The sequence below is a fragment of the Dermacentor variabilis genome, chromosome 10, assembly GCF_050947875.1.
Source record: "Dermacentor variabilis isolate Ectoservices chromosome 10, ASM5094787v1, whole genome shotgun sequence".
NCBI lineage: Eukaryota > Metazoa > Arthropoda > Arachnida > Ixodida > Ixodidae > Dermacentor > Dermacentor variabilis.
The window spans coordinates 115,793,711-115,816,431 of record NC_134577.1 but is presented as its reverse complement, the minus strand read 5'-3'; the positions used below and the strand labels follow the sequence as shown (position 1 = coordinate 115,816,431).

General features: G+C 50.3%; 1 protein-coding gene and 1 pseudogene across 1 annotated transcript in view; both read left to right on the top strand.

Moving 5' to 3' along the window:
• Coa7 (Cytochrome c oxidase assembly factor 7) overlaps positions 1-22,721 on the top strand; it is a 72,244-nt gene that overhangs the window by 29,973 nt on the left and 19,550 nt on the right. Inside the window, exon 2 of the mRNA XM_075673306.1 lies at positions 7,938-8,078. Coding sequence (XP_075529421.1) covers positions 7,938-8,078 — 141 coding nt within the window. The remainder of the gene's footprint in view (positions 1-7,937; positions 8,079-22,721) is intronic.
• Positions 10,373-14,767, top strand: LOC142560893 (uncharacterized; annotated as a pseudogene).

The window sequence follows — 22,721 nt, the reverse complement described above, 5'->3', positions numbered from 1 at the left end:
GTCAAAAGGGTGAATTTGGCTCGAAGTTTGAGAGGCCGAAGTTCACACCCATGAGAGCAAAGGGGAACACGCGTAGTGCGGATGCGAGTGGAAGCAGTGCGACCGAACCTAAGGAGACGGCGGCAGCCGAAGCCGAACGCAGAAAGCGGTTCGAGATGAGGCGAGCGGGCGTTTGTTATACGTGCCAGAAGCCGGGTCACTTTTCGGCGCAGTGTCCGGAAACCACACCAAAAGTTGTGTTTTTTTCAATAGGCAGCACTGACGAGAACATGAAGCTTCTCGAGCCTTACATGCGAGACCTCCTCGTGAACGGGAAAGAGTGCCGAGTGCTTCGCGATTCCGCAGCTACGATGGATGTAGTTCACCCGTCTTACGTAGAACCCCATATGTTCACGGGCGAGTGCGCATGGATCAAGCAAGCCGTGGAAGCTCATAGCGTGTGTCTGCCGGTAGCAAAGGTGCTTATTGAAGGACCTTTCGGAGCGCTTGAGACAGAGGCGGCAGTGTCATCTATGCTGCCACCCCAGTACCCGTACCTATTTTCAAACAGGTCCGATCACCTCCTGCGCGAGAAGGGGCTTTTGTTTGGTGAAGCTAGTGTTCAGGCCTTAACCAGATCGAAGGTTCGGGAGCTCGCTGCAAAGGCGGTAGTTGCGGGGCCGACGTTATCAAACAACGAAAAAGGGTCAGAGGCGCAGCAAGCTGATATTCCGAGCACGCCCGAACTGAATAAACTTGAGTCTGTAACGTTAAAGGCGCCAGATACTGGAAAGGAAAATCCCGATGCGGGAAAGTTAGAAGAGCTATCTACTGATTTGCTCATCGCGCCTACGTCAGACGGACTTGATAGGTTGCTAAAAGTCAGCCGGTCGGCTTTGATAGCCGAGCAAAAAAAGGATGGCAGCCTGGAAAACGTGCGCTGCAATGTCAAAGAAGGTATCGCCAGGAAAACTGCGCGTTTTGTGGAAAGGGGTGGAGTCCTGTACCGGAAGTATCTAGACCGAAGAGGAGTGGAGTTCGATCAGCTGGTCGTGCCTCAATGCTATCGTCAGGATCTGTTGCGCTTGTCACATGGGGGTTCGTGGTCCGGACACCTAGGAGTTAAGAAAACTAAGGACCGTCTCTTGCAAGAGTACTATTGGCCAGGGTGTTTTCGGGACGCAGACCATTTCGTGAGGACATGTGACACTTGTCAGCGGGTGGGCAAACCAGGGGACAAATCGAGGGCGCCGTTGAAATTGGTACCTATCATTACGGAGCCTTTTAGACGGCTCGTTATTGATACTGTGGGACCTCTGCCGGTAACAGCCACGGGGTACAGACACATTTTGACTGTGATCTGCCCAGCGACAAAGTTCCCTGAAGCAGTGCCGCTTAAAGAACTCAGCTCAGTTGAGATAGTTAATGCACTACTGTCCATATTTGCGCGAGTTGGTTTTCCTGCGGAAATCCAATCAGATCAGGGCACAGTGTTTACTAGCGCTTTGACGACAACTTTTCTCGAAAGGTGTGGGGTAAAGCTGCTACACAGCTCAGTGTACCACCCACAGTCGAATTCCGTTGAGAAGCTCCACTCCGTCATGAAGCGCGTGTTGAGAGCATTGTGTTTTGAACATCGAACTGACTGGGAGCTGTGTCTGCCTGGGGTGATGTTTGCTTTAAGGACCGCGCCGCATGCGGCTACGGGGTTTTCGCCAGCTGAACTGGTGTACGGTCGCTCGCTTCGATCTCCGCTTCGCATGCTTCGAGAATCGTGGGAAGGTAGGGGCGACGACCCAGTCGTGGTGGAGTACGTGCTTAAGCTCCTCGAACGCTTAAGAAGGGCACAGGAGTTGTCAGGTGAAGCAATGACAAAGGCCCAGCAGAGGGCCAAGGTTTATTATGATCGGACAGCCAGGGCCCGTCGTTTTGAGGTTGGCGATGAGGTCATGATATTGCGCACATCGCTAAACAACAAACTAGACGTGCAGTGGGAGGGCCCAGCACGAATTGTTCAGAAACTGTCGGACGTTAACTACGTGGTAAGTCTGCCAGGAAAGCGGAAAGCACAGCAAGTTTACCACTGTAATCTGCTCAAACCTTATAGACAACGGGAAGCAGTGGTGTGCATGATGATAAACGTTCCTGAAGAGCTTCCAGTCGAGCTTCCGGGACTAGGCTCAGTGACGAACAGGGAAGACACCGGTCAAGTCATTAGTGACCTTATCAGTAAAGCACCGCTGTCGCCTGAGCAGAAAACCGAACTACACCAGCTATTACAAGAGTTTCAAGGTCTGTTCTCTGAGAGGCCTGGTAGGACTTCGGTACTTACTCATGATATAGAACTTACCTCCCCAGAGCCAGTACGATCCAAGGCGTATCGGGTGTCACCCCGCCAGAGCGATATTATGGAGGCTGAGGTAAAGAAAATGCTACAGCTCGGTGTTATTGAGGCAGGTGAGAGTGATTATACCTCCCCTTTGATTTTAGTTGAGGTACCGGGCAAGGAACCTCGTCCTTGCGTCGACTACCGCAGGCTTAATTCCATCACTAAGGATCAAATTTATCCGATCCCTAACATCGAGGAGCGCCTTGAGAAAGTTAGTAGCGCTCAGTTTATTTCCACCCTAGATCTTGTCAGGGGTTATTGGCAGGTTCCACTTACAGAAGAGGCTAGTAGGTATGCGGCGTTCATTTCACCAATGGGAACATTCCGTCCTAAAGTGTTGAGTTTTGGTTTGAAGAACGCGCCATACTGTTTTTCAAGTCTCATGGATAAAGTGTTGCGGGGACAGCAAGAATTCGCTTTACCGTATCTAGACGACGTAGCGATATTCTCCGCATCCTGGTCTGAGCATATGGCACACTTGCGGGCAGTGCTAACCCGCCTGCGCGAAGCGGGCTTGACAGTCAAGGCTCCTAAGTGCCAGTTAGCACAGGCCGAGGTTGTCTACCTCGGTCACATGATTGGTCAGGGTCGTCGCCGCCCCTCTGAAATAAAAGTGGCCGCTGTGCGAGACTTTCCGCAACCGCGCACAAAGACCGATATTCGGTCGTTCTTGGGTGTCGCCGGCTACTATCAGAGGTACATCCCTAGGTACTCTGATATCGCGGCTCCCCTGACGGATGCTCTAAGAAAAACAGAGCCTCAAACAGTCGTCTGGGACGAGACCAAGGAAAGAGCTTTTAGCGCCCTAAAGAGTGCCCTAACAAGCCAGCCTGTGCTACGATCGCCGGACTATACAAAAGGGTTCATTGTTCAGTGCGATGCTAGTGAGCGAGGCATGGGCGTTGTACTGTGCCAACGGGAAAATGGAGAAGTAGAACACCCCGTCCTGTATGCTAGTCGTAAGCTGACCAGTCGTGAGCAGGCGTATAGCGCCACCGAGAAAGAGTGTGCGTGTCTCGTGTGGGCCGTTCAGAAATTGTCATGCTATCTAGCCGGCTCGAGGTTTATCATTGAGACGGATCACTGCCCTCTCCAATGGCTGCAGACCATCTCTCCCAAAAATGGCCGCCTCCTGCGCTGGAGCCTCGCTTTACAACAATATTCCTTTGAGGTGCGTTACAAAAAGGGGAGTCTCAACGGTAACGCCGATGGCTTAAGTCGAAGCCCCTAACGTAGGAATCAGCCTCAAAATTGTTTGTTACTGATGTTTTTCTTCCTGAGGCAGGATTTTTTTTAACATATTGCTTTTGTTTAGTGTTTCAAAGTGATGATATGCTTTCTAGTGCAATTTTTCAATTTGTGGACGCGTTCTGAGTGATGCTAGACTACTGTAAGGAACTAGGCAGTGGTATAAAAAGGGGAAAGAGCCTGGCAGGGCTTAGTGAGGGTTGTGCCGTGCTTGCTGACTGAGCGGTTGAGTTTTCAGCGTAGTTCTAACGCTTGCCGGGAACGAGAACAAAAATGTGAACTCTCCCGAAGTCACTTTGCAGTGTCCCGTGCGAACCTGAACGAGAGAACGAGGCCTTCTCTGTGCGCTGCGCTCAAGAAACGTCAAGGGACGCCCGACTTCGGTTATGAGCATCATCGAGCGACATCCCTCCGGACAGCGGATGCAGTCCCCTGTCCATCGGGATCTCCTTCCCCCGGCGGGACGGTCTGTTGCGTTTCGCCTGCGACACGTGGTTTTGCCGGCGCGTCTGCGGCGGGGCGGCAGACATTTTGGCCCGATCGTCGTCGCCGCAACACTCATCGCCAGGTGTTTCCAGGCGCGTCTGCGGCGATGCGACCGCCTAGGGATCTCGTTCCAGTCATTGTGCCCGAAACAGGCGATGCCAAAGCAGGGATCTCATTCCAGTTATTGGGCCCGAAACAGGCGATGCCAAAGCAGGGATCTCGTTCCAGTCATTGTGCCCGAAACAGGCGATGCCAAAGCAGGGACCATCTTCTCGTTACAGTCATTGTGTCCGACCGGCAGCGCCACGACAGGGTGCTACGAGATCGTGCGCAGCGCCACGACGGGGTGCTACGAGATCGTGCGCAGCGCCACGACAGGGTGCTACGAGATCGTGCGCAGCGCCACGACAGTGTGCGTCACCATTAGCCCATTGTACATTCACGTGCTCGTCTTTTGAGGGGTTCCTTCTTGCCCTCAACTGCGAGAGTATAAAAACAGCTGCCCCCGGACGCCAAAAGGAGGGCTCCGATTTCTTCTGCTGAGTGAAGTGCTCTCCCGTCTCTCTACTACGGTCAAACCTGACCGCCAACTCTTTGCGATGTTAAAATAAACAAGTTGTTTCGTTGTTACCAGTCGACTCATGCTTTGCCGGGACCTTCGGATGCTTCCAGTTGTACCCCAGGCCGCCAGGCCAACGCTACCCTTGGGGCTTGCGACCCAGGTACAACCACGGGCGTCAGCGCCGAGTTCCCAACAGATCGTACCAGCAGTCAGATCCAAACACTGCCCTAAGTAGATGTATTCCCTTACGACTTCCAGTGCCTCGCTGCCTATTGTAAATTGCTGTTCTCTCCCGAGACTGTTAAGCATTACTTTAGTTTTCTGCATATTAATTTTTAGACCCACTCTTCTGCTTTGCCTCTCCAGGTCAGTGAGCATGCATTGCAATTGGTCCCCTGAGTTACTAAGCAAGGCAATATCATCAGCGAATCGCAAGTTACTAAGGTATTCTCCATTAACTTTTATCCCCAATTCTTCCCAATCCAGGTCTCTGAATACCTCCTGTAAACACGCTGTGAATAGCATTGGAGATATCGTATCTCCCTGCCTGACGCCTTTCTTTATTGGGATTTTGTTGCTTGCTTTATGGAGGACTACGGTGGCTGTGGAGCCGCTATAGATATCTTCCAGTATTTTTACATACGGCTCATCTACACCCTGATTCCGTAATGCCTCCATGACTGCTGAGGTTTCGACTGAATCAAACGCTTTCTCGTAATCAATGAAAGCTATATACAACGGTTGCTTACATTCTGCACATTTCTCTATCACTTGATTGATAGTGTGAATATGGTCTATTGTTGAGTAGCCTTTACGGAATCCTGCCTGCTCCTTTGGTTGACAGAAGTCTAAGGTATTCCTGATTCTATTTGCAATTACCTTAGTAAATAGTTTGTAGGGAACGGACAGTAAGCTGATCGGTCTATAATTTTGCAAGTCTTTGGCGTCCCCTTTCTTATGGATTAGGATTATATTAGCGTTCTTCCAAGATTCCGGTACGCTCGAGGTCATGAGGCATTGCGTATACAGGGTGGCCAATTTCTCTAGAACAATCTGCCCACCATCCTTCTATAAATCTGCTGTTACCTGATCCTCCCCAGCTGCCTTCCGCCTTTTCATATCTCCCAAGGCTTTCTTTACTTCTTCCGGCGTTACCTTCGGGATTTCGAATTCCTCTAGACTATTTTCTCTTCCATTATCGTCGTGGGTGCCACTGGTACTGTATAAATCTCTATAGAACTCCTCAGCCACTTGAACTATCTCATCCATATTAGTAATGATATTGCCGGCTTTGTCTCTTAATGCATACATCTGATTCTTGCCAATTCCTAGTTTCTTCTTCACTGTTTTTAGGCTTCCTCCGCTCCTGAGAGCATGTTCAATTCTATCCATATTATACTTCCTTATGTCAGCTGTCTTACGCTTGTTGATTAACTTCGAAAGTTCTGCCAGTTCTATTCTAGCTGTAGGGTTAGATGCTTTCATACATTGGCGTTTCTTGATCAGATCTTTCGTCTCCTGCGATAGTTTGCTGGTATCCTGCCTAACGGAGTTACCACCGACTTCCATTGCACACTCCTTAATGATGCCCACAAGATTGTCGTTCATTGCTTCAACACTAAGGTCCCCTTCCTGAGTTAAAGCTGAATACCTGTTCTGTAGCTTGATCTGGAATTCCTCTATTTTCCCTCTTACCGCTAACTCATTGATCGGCTTCTTATGTACCAGTTTCTTCCGTTCCCTCCTCAGGTCTAGGCTAATTCGAGTTCTTACCATGCTGTGGTCACTGCAGCGCACCTTGCCGAGCACGTCCACATCTTGTATGATGCCAAGGTTAGCGCAGAGTATGAGGTCTATTTCATTTCTAGTCTCGCCGTTCGGGCTCCTCCATGTCCACTTTCGGCTATCCCGCTTGCGGAAGAAGGTATTCATTATCCTCATATTATTCTGTTCCGCAAACTCTACTAATAACTCTCCCCTGCTATTCCTAGTGCCTATGCCATATTCCCCCACTGCCTTGTCTCCAGCTTGCTTCTTGCCTACCTTGGCATTAAAGTCGCCCATTAGTATAGTGTATTTAGTTTTCACTCTCCCCACCGCCGATTCCACGTCTTCATAGAAGCTTTCGACTTCCTGGTCATCATGACTGGATGTAGGGGCGTAGACCCGTACAATCTTCATTTTGTGCCTCTTATTAAGTTTCACAACAAGACCTGCCACCCGCTCGTTAATGCTATAGAATTCCTGTATGTTACGAGCTATATTCTTATTAATCAGGAATCCGACTCCTAGTTCTCTTCTATCCGCTAAGCCCCGGTAGCACAGGACGTGCCCGCTATTTAGCACTGTATATGCTTCTTTCGGCCTCCTAACTTCACTGAGCCCTATTATATCTCATTTACTGCCCTCTAATTCCTCCAATAGCACTGCTAGACTCGCCTCACTAGATAACGTTCTGGCGTTAAACGTTGCCAGGTTCATATTCCAATGGCGGCCTGTCCGGAGCCAGTGATTCTTAGCACCCTCTGCTGCGTCGCAGGTCTGACCGCCGCCGTGGTCAGTTGCTTCGCAGCTGCTGGGGACTGAGGGCCGGGGTTTGATTGTTGTGTTCATAGGAGGTTGTGGCCAAGTACTGCACCAGGGTGGCCAATCCTGCTCTGGTGAGGGAGTGTGTTACCGGTTCTGGTCACCGGGATCAGGCCACACTCCAGGCCTGTTTGTGCAATTTTATCAACAGGCGGGATTTTTTTTTGTTTTTTTTTAATCCGGTGGAAAATTGCCGGCACCGGGATTCGAACCGCGGACCTCTTGCACGCGAGGCGGGTGTTCTACCTCTACGCCACCGCTGCATATATATATATATATATATATATATATATATATATATATATATATATATATATATATATATATATATATATATATATATATATATATATATATATATATATATATATATATATTGCATTAAGCGCATGCTTCCGAGCCCGATCTAGGGAGTCTCGACGTCTTCCTCGCCAAGTGCGCACTGAAGCACTCTACGTTCACGTAGCGTACGCTTTGTCCAGCATAACTTTCGCCTCATGTCAAGGGTACTTCGTAAGCAACGCCAGTTGAACGCAGCTCGCACACTGCCTGGCGTTCTTCTAGCAGCCTTTATGGGCCTGTCATCGTCGCCCGTTATTCGATGGCTTAACTGATCTGTCGAGCTACATGCTGTGGGGCGCGGACCTCGCTACTTCGGTCTGCTCATGGTTGTCGTTGCTGACGCAGGTTGTCATCGCCTGGGCGACTACCTAGAGGCGATCAAGAAAGACCTGGTGCGTGCCTGCAGCGTCTACAAGAACAACTGCGACGACAACAACCATGGCAAGAGCTGCTTCAAGTACGCCAACTACAGGCTCGTTGGCCGAGGTAAGTGCGCCTCTGCACCGCGTATGAGGAGAATGGAAGAAAAGGAAACTCGGTGACGATTTCTAGTGGCGTCCCCGTTAAGACGGTGCGGCGACAAATAGTTGCACATATGCATAGCCTGTGCCGCAGTCCAGCATTTTGCTTATGCCTGTGTTGTTTGTCGTCATCGAAACATCTATCTCTAATTTGCAAAGTTATCTATATGCTTAGAACGGCTCAGCTTCATGCGCATTTTTTTCAAATACTCTAAAAGTCTAAAAGTATTCTGAAAGATTATCTCAACTGCTCGCCACTTAATGCTTCTATTCGCTTTGAAACCCGGCGCTTCAGGAAGGTAGGCGTTACTTACGGGTCTCGCTGAGTGAATACGTTCGCTTTCCATTAGGATGTGCTGAGTGGTCGCCGGATTTTAGCTGGAGCAGACACATGCGTCACACTAATGCGAATGTTTGCTTACTCTATGCGGTTGCCTTTTAGGCCGCCACAGTGGATTTCATATTTCGTAGAGGCACTACGAGTCGCCATCGAGCCGCCATCGCCGGCTCACCCTCGCTCGCTTTCACATACAGCATACGGCGCACGGCAACTGTGTTATCGCCCTTGGACTTTATACGAAACACCACGGCGATGCCAACGGGAACGACGACTGCGGAAATTCGCCTGGAGTCTCCGTATAATTGCTGTCGCAATAACGGCCCTATAATATTGGAAACAGCGCGAGAAAAAAAAAAGACAAAGTGGCGACAGACCATACGCGGTAAGCTCAAACGAACGCGAAACTGGACGCTATTTCTCAGCGTTCGAAGCCCTACAGAAGTCGCCTTTCCTTCTTGCTAGCTTAGAGTGCACCGTTCGTCTATTCTGTTTTTCTAGTGAATTTACAGTGATGATGATTATTTATTGGGATCCCCTTTGAAACAGGATTGGTGACAAATTGTCTCCTAGCTCGCTCGATTTTCTCAGGTAGGCTGTGCATGTTTTACATTCTAGTATATTTGTATACATCTCCTTAATCTTTTTATTTTTTCTTCCTCAAAACGTACCTGTGGTGTAGCACTGCCTATGCTTGTAGCGGGTCCGGTTATATCTATCTCCCCCCATCCTTGGTTTTTCTTCTACCAATACTCTAACAGTATAATGCTTATACCGACTGCTGACCGGTTGATGTTTCTGTCCCTTTAAATCCAAACGCAACTAGAGGGTGTACATTACCTACGGGTTTGACTGGGTGAATCCCTCGGCTCTTATATGCACGATACTCAAAAACACTCGGCGCAGGGATGGTAAGTCGGCGGATCGGTACCGTGATCATGTGCAGCACATGGCACATCATTGACGTTGCAGAGTACGCACCCTCTGCGCCGGGAGGCTGTGCCGTTATGTGGTGCTCTCTGCGAACAAGGAACCTCGGCTCCTTTTCGCTGCACCTGCTGGCAAAGGTGAGCATCCCAAGGCAACGGTTGCCGTGACAACAGTGGTAACATTGATGATAGCTCAAAAGGCCTCTATAGGTGCGATCCCCACTTTTTTTTTTTTTTTTTTTGTTGATTTGGGCTCCTGCTAGCTGACCTCCAACTTTGGGCGAGTTAAACACGACGTAAGTGGTAATAATTCCGAATTACTGGCTAGAAGTAGCTGCGGAAAACGTTGAGAGACAGAAAAAGAGCGATGTGGATCACAGAAAAATTATGCAGATCCCACGCGCTGTGGGAATCGATGTAAGCGAAGCTTTCCGTGCTGAATGCTTTGATTGACAAATAATTAGCGCTGATGTTGACGGCAAAAGCTTAATTTCTTCGACGTTTAGGCTAACACGAGAGTGGTGAGTTGATGTTAAACGTTACCTTGCGTGCGCCACTGCTGTTTGCTTGAGGCGTTGTTGTGCGCCATATTTTATAACTTCTGATAGGGTTGAGCGTTGTCATTTCCTCACATGGCACATTGCACTATGGCAGAAGTATTAAACTTGAATTGGATTATGGGGCTGTTATAACTGCAGTGTTCTTATCATTTCTCAGTTGAAGTCTACAGCTACACGTGCCAATCCGGTTGCCTATCTTATGTTTTCTTACTTCGTTTCCCTTCCCCTCCTTCCTTAACCTCTCTTTATATTTCGACGTGCACTGCAAATAAACGCCCATTCTTCCAGCTTGTCAGCGTGTGTCTGCCTCGCCTGCGTCAAGCGCAGTGTTCGACCTACGATGTAACAGTGGCGACGAGAAACGGAAAGCAAAACCCCTGGCAAAAGCTTGAAGCACAGGACGGCAGCTACGCTACGGGGCGACGACTCGACGATGGCACACCAGCAACTGCCCGACTTCGACGACGAAAGAGACAACTGGAAGGCCTATGTTATCAAGGCAGAGGCATACTTTGAGGCAATGGGCGTGAAGGAATCGGCAAAGAAACGGGCGCTTTTGGTGGCAGCTTTAAGCACGCGCACCGTTCAAATATTAGCAGGACGAGTAGCGCCGAAGAAGCCGAATTCTTTGGAGTACGAAGACGTCGTGAAAGTCTTGGACGAGTTTTTTGATCCCAAGCGCCATGAGATTACCGAAAGCTTTCGCTTCTTCAACCGCTGCCAGCTTGACGGTGAGTCTGTTCAAGAATTCATTACTGAAATTCGTCGAATTGCGGACAACTGCAATCTTTGTACCATGCTCGACCGAATGCTACGGGATAGAATTGTGCGCGGCATAAGATTGAGTGCACTGCAGAAACAACTCCTGACAAAGAAAGATCTGTCCGTAGAGGAAGCTGAAACGACGCCATTGTCGGCTGAAGCTGCAGATAAGGACGCCAATAAAATGGCCGCAGACAAGTCGGCGGTGCTTAAAATTAAGGCGCAGTCAGCCTCGACGAAAGAGGTACTGGCTGAATGTGGGCGTTGTGGTAGCATAAAGCACAACAGTAATGCCTGCCGTTGGAGTAATGCTCATTATTATCACTGCGGTCGACATGGTCACCTAGCAGAAAGATGCCGGAACGAAGAAAGCGCAAGATCTCGAACTCGACAAGGAGCCCGGGGATTTCGTGGCCGAGTACTGGCTGTTAAGGAAGGGGAGACAGATGAAGCCATAGAGGATAGCATGCACATTTGGACGCTAAAATCGACGCGGGAGGTAAATGTGAAACCCCCAATGCGATGCACCTTCACATGGGGAGGTGTGGACGTGTCAATGATTATCTATACGGGTTCCCCGGTCTGCGTCGTGTCCCGGCAGCTATTTGAGCAGCACAAAAACACTTTACCTTCGCTACGGCCTTCCCGCACGCAGTTATCATGCTACCTCGGAAAATTGCCAGTTTTTGGAGAGCTCCTCTTGCCGGTATCGTACGACAGTACAACTGGAATGCACATTGGTGGTGCTAGATTGCCCCGGTCCAAGCTTATGTGGTCGAGAACTAATTTTCCCCCTGAGCAACGCAGGCTCCCCCGTCCTCAGCCTCTCAGCCAAGCCGCTGACCACACAGCCGTCTACCACCACGCAGGTCACTGCTGACGTGTTTGCCGAGTTTTCAGATGTTTTCAGCTCGGATCTGGGCCTCATCAAGGGACCCGCGGCGCACCTACAGCTGAAGGAGGGAGCCACGCCCAAGTTCTGTAAGGCCCGATCTATTCCCTTCGCTCTACGCGACAAGGTATCTGAAGAGCTCGATAGGCTCGTGGCATTAGGCGTTTTGTCACCAGGACGGCAACGTTAGAATTTGTGGCGACTTCAAAGTCACTTTAAATTCGGCATGTGAGCTGGAGCAGTACCCATTGCCAGTAATCAATGACATGTTCGCGTCCTAAAGCGGTGGAAAAATTTCAGCACACTAGATTTACGTGACGCATATAACCAAGTCCCTCTCGATGAGGCATCGCGCCAGTTATGCGTGATTAACACGCATAAAGGTCATTTCTGCTACAACAGATTACCTTTCGGCATTGCCTCTGCGCCAGCCATTTTTCAACGCGGAATGGCAACAGTTCTACAAGGCTTATCAGGCGCGCAAGCTTATCTGGACGATGTCTTGGTGTCCGAAAGAGCAGGAAGTGACGACGTGCTAAAAGCCGTTCTACAGCGTTTCCGCGAGAATGGTGTTAAACTGCGCCTCGACAAATGCAAATTTCGGCAAGCATTCGTTACATATCTCGGCCATCGAATCGATCAGCAAGGGTTGCACCCAATAGAAAAGAATGTCGAAGCTATAACAGAAGCCCCTAGCCCGAAAAATGTAGCTGAGCTTCGTTCTTTTCTTGGCATGATCACTTTCTACGCAAAATTTTTGCCGAACATATCGTCTCTGCTCGCTCCACTGTATCGGCTGCTGGAAAAGAACAGGCATTGGCTCTGGGAACAAGAGCAACAAACGGTGTTCGATAAAGCGAAACGGTGTTTGCAGCAAGCAGGTGTGTTGGTTCACTTCGACCCTTCACAACCGCTGAAACTAGAGTGCGCCGCATCGCAATAAGGTATCGGCGCAGTGCTTTTTCACACGAAAGGGAACGTCAACAAGCCTATCGGATTCCGTTCAAGGACGTTGTCGAAAGCAGAAAAAAATTATTCGCAACTTGAACTTGAAGCACTGGCCCTCGTATTTGGAGTAATGAAGTTTCGTGATTATCTTCTAGGCCGAGAATTCATCCTGGTCACAGATCACCAGCCGCTTCTGGGCCTGCTGAGACCGGATCGCCCTACTCCGCCTCTGGTTGCTGCTCGCATACAGCGCTAAGCGCTGTATTTGGGAGGATTTCGCTACAAGTTACAGTATTCGCCAGGAAAGCAGCTCCTGCACTCGGACGCGCTTAGTAGGTTGCCACAAGAAACTTTGGAGCCAACCACTGAAGGGGAGCCACCTGACTACGTTCTGGCACTCGTATGTGTCCAGGAGGGGCCGGTCTCGGTAGAACTGCAGGCGCTGACGGCAGGTGACGCAGTACTTTCAAAGGTCGTGCAGTACAGAAGAGACGGGTGGCCTCTAACCTCCAAAGCATTAGAACGAAGCTTACTCCCCTTTTACGACCGCAAACTGGAACTGTCATTGGCCCACCGTTTGCTGTATTGGGGCCGTAGCTGTCATTCCAGTTAACGCGCAACATGGAATGTTGCACGAGACACATCAAGGATCATCGGCGATGAAATCAATCGCTCGGTCAGCTTTTTGGTGGCCAGGAATGGACCACGACATACAACAACTGTCAGCGGGGGGCACAAGCTGCATCCAAAATCGACCAATGCCGGCATCTGCTCCCCCAGTTAACTGGCCGACCTGCCAGGAGAACTGGTCAAGAGTGCATCTAGATTTCGCGGGGCCAATCAAAGGAAACATGATCCTTGTTCTCGTAGATGCTCGCATCCAATAGATTGAGGCCGTACCAATGAAACAGGCCACCACATCTTCGACTATTACTTGCCTGCGCAGCCTCTTTAGTGGGTTCGGCATCCCTCGCACCGTTGTTTCGGATAATGGGACGCAGTTCGCTAGCCAAGAATTTACTGATTTTGTGAACAATAACATAACCCACCTGCGCACGGCTGCGTTTCATCCACAGTCGAATGGCCTAGCAGAGAGCCGTCCGAACTGTTAAAGATGGGCTGAAGAAGAACCAGGGCAGATTAGAAGATTGCCTTTGCAGACTACTTTTCAACTACCGGAGAACACCCCTTGCATCGGGCAAATCTCCTTCGGAACTTCTTCTTGGCTACCAAATCCGGTCCCGCCTCGACACATGTCTTCCTCCTTTGGTTGCAGGAAGATCGGGAACATCGGATGACTGGACTCTTGCACCAGACACAAATGTTTACGTCCGTAACATTGGTAAATGTTGTGTCGGCAGCGGCAGGCAAGCGGGGGGGCCCCGACCGGCGAACGCGCGGCTAGCGCCGGCGCAGTGAAGGAGACACGGAGCTGACTGCTCCCGATGAAAACCGGAACGAAGACTCAGCCGACCCGCGGCCGTTTATTACTAATAAAGGCTTCACGCGCCAGGTGACACCTCCAGATTGGCCCAAGCTCGTCACATGACAGAAGGGGGGTGCGCCATCTAGCTAAACAACTATAAAACATACATGTACGATAACACAGAGATCTGACAGGGGGCGACACTATACTACAGTAAAGGTGATAAGTGGAAAACGGGCACGGTAAAGTCAGCAGACGGAGCTAGGATGGTGACAGTGGAAACGCCTGAGGGCCTCGTTCGGCGACACCTTGATCAAGTTCACACAAGGAAACACCCAACGGCTACCCAAGGCCACAAGGAAAGTGAAAGCTCGTCCATCTTGAGAACTCCGGAAGAAACTTTCGGAGCAAAGCCAGAGGCAAAAGCCGAAATTCGTGAAACGTCACCACCACAGCGTCAGTCATCACCCCAACCCCTGGACCCACAAGAGAGAAACGGTGAACCTACGGCGGCCACGGAACTCCGACGCTCAACATGAGAGCGCAGACCTGTGCAGCGTCTTCAGTATTATCGATGGAGAAATGTTATAACTGCAGTGTTCTTATCATTTCTCAGTTGAAGTCTACAGCTACACGCGCCAATCTGGTTGCCTATCTTATGTTTTCTTACTTCGTTTCCCTTCCCCTCCTTCCTTAACCTGTCTTTATATTTCGACGTGCACTGCAAATAAACGCCCATTCTTCCAGCTTGTCAGCGTGTGTCTGCCTCGCCTGCGTCAAGTGCAGTGTTCGACCTACGATGTAACAGGGGCCGTACGTTCCAAAACCACACTCGGATTATGAGGCACGCCATGTTTGCGGACTGCGGATTAATTTTGACACCGTGGTGTTCTTTAACGTGTCCCAAAATCTAAGTGCACGTGCGTTTTCTATTTCGCCCCCGTCGAAATGCGGCTACCGTAATTGGGATCAAATCCACGACCTCTAGCAATGTCATAGCCGCAAAGCTAACGCGGCGGCCACAGAAGTATTGATTTGACGGTCGACTGCTTCCGTAGCCTCTCCTCTACATTGCGGTATGCTTCAATTAATGTGGCTCTGCTTCTGCGCGCCCTGCGTAAGTTGCCCGCTTGACATATTTGCATGGCGTTTATTTTTCAGAAATAGCAGCAACCTACTGTACCGTATCTTGAACTTCAGCTTGTCCTGTTTCCCCGCAACCGCTGTCGTATAGTAGTGGGGTTTCCTTGCCTTCTCACGTCACCTCCCCCTCTTATATTGGAACTGCCTCTTCTCCTCTCTACTGTTCTATCTGCGTCCGCTCTGCCCTCGCACGTTAGTAGAACGGGAAGTGCTGCACTTTCTGCAACGCTTCTGAGACCAGCCACGGACAATTACAGCTGTCAAGCAGCTAATGTGGCGACGACGAGGGAGCTCCAGGGGGCATTGTGCCCATTCCACGTGGTGGGGTAAAAACGAGTTTCTCCCGTCGCCTTTTGTCTCTTACTTGCGCTGTCATCTATACACCGTTTTTTCATGGGCGCCACCATGGATGGATGGATGTGATGAGCGTCCTCTTTGGAACGGGGCGGTGGGTTGCGCCATCAAGCTCTTGCTATTATACTGCCTAATGTCCTACCTAGGGTGGTTGCTTGGGCTAGTTGGTAATTCATGATCAAAAATAACGTACAGCGCAAAGGACCAGGACAGCGATAGACGACATACACAGCGCTGACTTCCAACAATATTTTATTGCGTTGCCACATCGTGTGTATATATACAAGAAGAGGCATGCGCAGAAAATGTACGACAGAATTGTCGTACATTTTCTGCGCATGCCTCTTCTTGTATATATACACACGATGTGGCAACGCAATAAAATATTGTTGGAAGTCAGCGCTGTGTATATCGTCTATCGCTGTCCTGGTCCTTTGCGCTGTACGTTATTTTTGGTCCTACCTAGGTTAAACAATAAAAAAACAAAGAAAAAGAACACTATGAACTTCCACAACCAAATTTTCTGATCACCTAATTCGAACTATGCTTTTGTAAATCTCCGTTTTTTGTCGTTCCCCTACTTTTCTTGCACCAATCCTCCAACTGCCTCTTACTAATCTCTGTTGGGGACATGTTTACTTTTCCACTCCTCTAGCTGAACCCAAGGGCTTCAAGGAGTCCAGTGGCGCCTAAACCGACCGCTCGGCAGATATCTTCACATTCTAATAAAATATGCTCCATCTTTTCCCTAGTTTCACCGCAGCAAGCACATGCTTCTTCTTCCTTCTTATATCACGCTTTATAGGTGCGTGTTCTAAGGCATACCGATCTCGCTTCGACAAGTAATGCACTTCCCTTTGAGTTATCATAAATCGCTTCATTCCTGATTTCGTTTTTTTCCTCTTAAGTAGTTACTCATGGCAGGTTTCTTTTCCATTGCCGCCACCCATGAGATTATTTCAGCCTCTCTGACTTTCCCCTTCACGTTCTTTGTTGCTGTGTTACCCACCCTACAAGCCGCATACTTGCTGGTAAGCTTCCTAATTTCTTTTCCACCACTGTGAATCAATGTTTTTCCTGTATAGATACCTGAACACTCTCCCAGCCCATTTACTTTCTTCCCTATTCCTTAGCCGTTCTTCATACTCAATTTTACTGCGAGCTTCCCTCACTTCAAAACTAGTCCAGCCCATATCACCCTGCACAGCTTCATTTGTAGTCTTCCCGTGAGCGCCCAATGCGAGACGACCCACTGACCTTTCGTTCCCATCGAGTCCTGATTGTGCCCCTGATTTAAAGCAAACAACCGCATTTCCAAAAGTAAGTCCTGGAACCATTACACCTTTCCACATACCTCGGAGCACCTCGTGCCTATTCTAACCCTATAGCGCTCTGTGCTTCACTATGGCTGCATTTCACTTGCACTTCACTGTTATTGTGTTTTCCTTTATTTCCATATATCTATTGCTTTCGTTTATCCATATACCAAGGCATTTATATTCTGTTGCCGGAGGTGTTTCCTGGCCCTGTATCGCCACTGTCTGTTCACTGTTTTCATTGAATACCCTAACACCCTATTTCCTAACACTAAATTTCAAACCTAAATTGTGGCCTTCCTGTCCACAGATATTAGCCAGACGTTGCAAATCACTTTGCTTGTTAGCTAGCAAGACAATGCCGTCCGCATTAAATAAGCCTGGATGCTGCTGTTCTACTACTGTACCCGCCTGTTTGTATGAGAGAGTAAACCCGATATTACTTCCTTCTATTGCCCTCTCCATCCTCACCATGTACATCATAAACAGCAGTATGGATAAAGGGCACTCCTGCCTCAGTCCCTTGTTGATATGAACTTTCTCCTTGCTCCTCATCCCTTCCCATTCAACGCAAACGGTATTTTCTAGGTAAATATATCTCAAAAGCTGTAGACAATTGTCACCTAAGCCTTCCCCACTTGCAGAATATCCCACAAAATGTTGCGGTCTACTTTTTCATAGCTCCTATAATGTCTAAAGAGGCCACGTATAACGGTCTGCTTTCTACCTTTGATATTTCTATACGCTGAGCAAGAACAAATAAGGTATCATCTGAACGCCTACCTGTTCTGAAGCCATTCTGAAGTTCTCCAAAAATGCCATTATTTTCTGCCCATGCTTGAAGCTTTAATTTGATTGCCTGCATTGCTAGCCTGTATATTACTGATGTAATGGTCAACGGTCTATACGAGTGAATTCTGTCTTTCTCCCCCTTACCTTTATAAATTAAATTCATTCTACTTTGTCGCCAACTGTCTGGTATTCGTCTATCTTTTAAAGTTTTTTCCACTGCTTTCACCATAGCTTCCTTACTTTTTAGTCCTAATTCATTAATCAGCCTAAAGGGAACCTCGTCTAGCCCAGTGGCTGTGCGCTATATTGCACCATACTGTTACGTGTAGCTGGAGCCCAGTACTATATACAATTTATTTACGAGGAAGCTAACGGAAGGCCAAAATGGCGACGATATATCAAGCGGGCCCACGTCGCCTTCTTCCTCCTCAGTGAAGCCTCACTGTGGCGGCTGTTCCGTAGCATCACTCCCCAGCAGTAGAAGCACCGTCCCGTTGTTTAATCTACACATCCGCGGTGAAAGGTGTCTGGTATCGCTTTAGTCTCGCCACGTGAACGATGTCACTTGCAGCCGACGATGGCGCTGAGAGGTCGGCGGGGATGACTTCATACGTGACATCGGTCACTTGTCGCACTACACGGTATGGGCCAGTGTAGCACGACAGCAGCTTTTCTGAAAGGCCCACACGTCGAATGGGTGACCAGACAAGCACCAGAGATACCGGAGTAAAGTGCACGTCGCGATGGTGGCAATCATAGAGGCGTCTCTGATGCTCCTGTGAGGCTTCGAGACGGCTGCGGGCGAGCTGGCGCGCGTGGTCGGCCTGTGCGATCGCGTCGCGGGCGTGTTCAGTGGTTGAACGTGTGGCCGAGGGCAACAAGGTGTCCAAGCGCAACGCGGGTTCTCGGCCATGTAGGAGATAGAATGGTGAATAGCCGGCGGTGTCGTGACGCGATGAATTATACGCGAACATCACATATGGTAAGTGAAGATGCCAGTCGTGGTGGTCGGTCGCAACGTACTTTGAAAGCATGTCGGTGATGGTCCGGTTGAGGCGCTCCGTGAGGCCGTTGGTCTGTGGGTGGCAGGACGTGCTGAACTTGTGATTTGTGGAGCAGGAGCGGAGGATGTCCTCGACGACTGCCGACAGAAAGCTGCGGCCACGGTCAGTGAGTAATTGGCGCGGAGCACCATGCACTAAAATGATGTCATAGAGCAGAAAGTCAGCAACGTCAGTAGCACAACTTGTCGGGAGGGCTCTGGTGATTGCGTACCGCGTAGCATAATCAGTAGCGACTGCGACCCATTTATTTCCGGAGCTCGAGAGAGGAAACGGTCCAAGCAGGTCTAGACCAACACGGAAAAAGGGTTCCGGTGGGATGTCGATCGGCTGGAGACATCCAGCTGGAGGTGTAGAGGGCTTCTTCCGGCGCTGACAAGGCTCACAAGCGGCAACGTAACGCCGCACGGAGCGGGCGAGACCCGGCCAAAAGAATCGACGGCGTACACGGTCGTATGTGCGCGAGACGCCCAAGTGTCCATCCAAGGGAGCGTCGTGAAGTTGTTGGACAGTCGAACGCAGGTGTGATGGAATTACGAGCAGAAGGTCAAGCCCGTGTGGATCGAGAATGCGGCGGTATAGCGTCCCCTCCATAAGGAGAAACATCCGGAGAGAGGAGTCGCCAGGCGTTGACTTAAGATGGTCGATGATGACTCGTAATGAAGGATCGTGGCGTTGCTCGTTGCCGATTTCAAGCAAGTGGGACACAGAGAAAACGCAAGCGATGGCGTCCGCATCGGCCGGTTCGTCGACGGGGTAGCGGGACAAACAATCGGCATCCTGGTGCAAGCGTCCCGTCTTGTATACCACGGAGAAGGTATATTCTTGCAGGCGTAATGCCCAGCGAGCGAGTCGTCCCTTGCAGTCCTTGAGCGAGGATAGCCAGCAGAGCGCGTGGTGATCAGTGAAGACACAGAAAGGGCGTCCGTACATGTATGGACGAAACTTCGCAACAGCCCACACAAGAGCGAGGCACTCGCGCTCTGTGATTGAATAATTGCGCTCGGCGGGTGATAGAAGTCGGCTGGCATAGGCTATAACGCGATCATGTCCACGCTGGCGTTGTGCTAACACTGCTCCTATGCCGTGACCACTGGCATCAGTTCGAACTTCCGTTGAGGCAGACAGGTCAAAGTGGGCCAGAATTGGAGGCGTGGTAAGGAGAGTAGTGAGCTGCGAAAAAGTTGTGGCATGGTCAGGTCCCCAAGGAAATGGGGCGTCTTTCTTCAAGAGGTCGGTAAGGGGATGTGCGATGGTCGCAAAATCTTTCAGAAAGCGTCGGAAATACGAGCACAGCCCTACGAAACTACGAACGTCCTTGGTAGACTTCAGAACAGGAAAGTTCGTAACGGCGCGAATTTTGTCCGGATCAGGTCGCACGCCTCTGGCGTCCACGAGGTGTCCAAGGAAGGTGATTTGGCGGCGAGCGAAGTGACATTTTGACGAGTTCAACTGGAGACCGGCGCGGCGAAACACGTCAAGAATCGCTGAAAGACGGTCTAGATGTGTGTCAAATGTGAGCGAATAAACGATGATGGTCGTCCAGATAGCACAAATAGGTGGGCCACTTGAACTCCTGAAGGAAAGCGTCCATCATTCGTTCGAAGGTGGCGGGCGCGTTACAGAGATCGAAAGGCATTACCTTGAACTGATAAAGGCCGTCAGAGGTAATAAGTGCAGTCTTCTCTCGGTCCTTGCCGTCGACGGATATCTGCCAGTAACCGGACCGTAAGTCGATAGAAGAAAAATAGGTGGCACCGTACAAGCAGTCTAGAGCGTCATCAATACGTGGTAAAGGGTAGACGTCCTTTTTTGTGCTTTTGTTCAGGTGGCGATAATCTACACAAAAACGCCACGTTCCATCCTTCTTTTTGACAAGTACGACGGGAGAAGCCCAGGGACTACAGGAAGGCTCGATAATATCCTTTGCAAGCATCTTTTTCACTTCCTCTTGGATAACAGCTCGTTCGAACGCAGAAACATGATATCGACGTCGGTGAATAGGGTTCGCATCGCCAGTGTTTATGCGATGGGTCACGACGGGTGTTTGAACTAAGGGTCGATTGTCAAAGTCAAAAATGTCGCGATCGCCGTCAAGAACGCGGCAAAGGGCTTCAGCTTGAACAGGTGTAAGGTCAGACGAAACCATCTTCTCAATGTCGACGGCAGCACCGTGCGATTGCGTCACGGTATGGGCTGAGCTGTGACGATCTTCCACTGTGAATGGCTCGATCTCATCATCCTGCAAAGCGCTAATTACAGCCAATGAAATCCCCTGAGGGAGAACTTGCGCAGTTAGCGCGAAATTGACAAGGAGAAGGCAGGTCCGGTTGCCAGTATATGTCAGCACAGTGTGCGGCACGGTAACACCATGTGTAAGTATAACTGCCGGAATTGGTGCGACCACGTAATTACCGTCAGGTACAGCTGGTGAGGACAACAAGTCGACGTGTGCCACAGATTGAGGCGGTAGGCGAATAAAATCCATGCAGCTCAAACGGCTTGGAGGTGGGTCCACAGGGTCGGCAAGAAGAGGCAAGTCAAGGCGAAGTGAACCGGCCGAACAGTCAATGTGGGCCGAATGATTGGCAAGGAAATCCAGACCGAGAACGAGTTCGTGAGGGCAATGCTCGATGACGGTGAAGAGAACGACGGTGTGTCTCTCAGCAATGGTGAGTCGGGCAGAGCACATGCCCACAATATCGACAGTCCCTCCGTCGGCGACTTGTATAACTCGGTTCGGGGCGGGCGTCAGATTTTTCCTGAGCCGATGGCGAAGAGCAGCACTCATAATGGACACATGCGCCCCGCTGTCAATCAACGCGCACACAGGAACGTTGTCTACGAGAACGTCCAAAAGATTCTTGTTCGTAGGTAAGGTGAAGCGAGGATTTCGAGCCAATGTCGTCTTTGCAGCTTCACCTCCAGAAGCTGCACTGTCTAGTTTTCCGGTCGGGGGTGCGGCGAGTAGGTCGGAGAAGGAGCACGGCGTGACGGGGGCGAACGAGATTGACGACGGGAGGGAGAAGGCGAGCGGGAGTAGCGGGGTTGTGTCAAAGGTGTCCAGGGTCAGATGATGGAGAGGGCATAGAAGGGGCGAAGGAAGAGGACGCGCTAGAGGGCCGAGGGTGGTAATCAGGAGAATAGCGCATCGGACAAGTCCAGCGGCTGCGGCAGCGGCGAGCGACATGTCCAATGCGTCGGCAATTAAAACAGATCGGCCTGTCGTCCACTGTTCGCCATTCGGAGGGGTTGCGCTGTCCGTAAGAGAAGTAAGAAGAGCGCGGTGGGGACGTGCGGGGAGGAAGAGCTTCCGAGCGTATGGAACGAACGGATTGCAGGCCGACGTTGGGCAACTCTTGACGGATGACGGCCTGGATCAAGGAGATTGTCACCGGAGAATGATCAGGTGACGGGAATGAAGGGGCCGCCGGTTGTGCCGCTTCGACCTCACGACCAATGATGCGGGTCAAGTTGTCACATCGCGACGGCTGGTGGAAGAGGTCGTCACAGGATAACGTAGCAGCTGTGTTGGGAAGACCCGTGATGTGCTGGGATACCAGGCGGCTTTTAGCATGCTCAAGACGGCGGCACTCCTTGAGGATCGCATCGATGCTGGTGACGCTCGTAAACACCAGTAAATTGAAGGCGTCGTCAGGAATGCCTTTGAGGACGTGATTAACCTTATCGTCCTCAGACATGGTCGGGTCAGCCTTGGCACAAAGGGCCAAGACGTCGAGAATGTACGACACGTAGGACTCGGTCGACGTCTGTACACGTGTGGCAAGGGCTTTCTTGGCATTGACTTGGCGACCGAACGGATTGCCAAAAGGTCGCGGAGCTTTTCTTTGAAGAGATCCCAGCTCGAGATCTCCTCTTCGTGAGTCTGGAACCATGCAAGTGGAGCTCCGTCGAGGTAGAAAAGAACGTTCGCGAGCATAATAGTCGTATCCCACCTGTGACTGGTGCTGACACGTTCGTATAAGCGGAGCCAGTCGTCAAGATCAGGACTGCCGACTCCGTTGAAAACACCAGGATCCCGAGAGGGGGAGACGGCGACGTAGGTCGGGGCTGCAGGCGGAGACGGT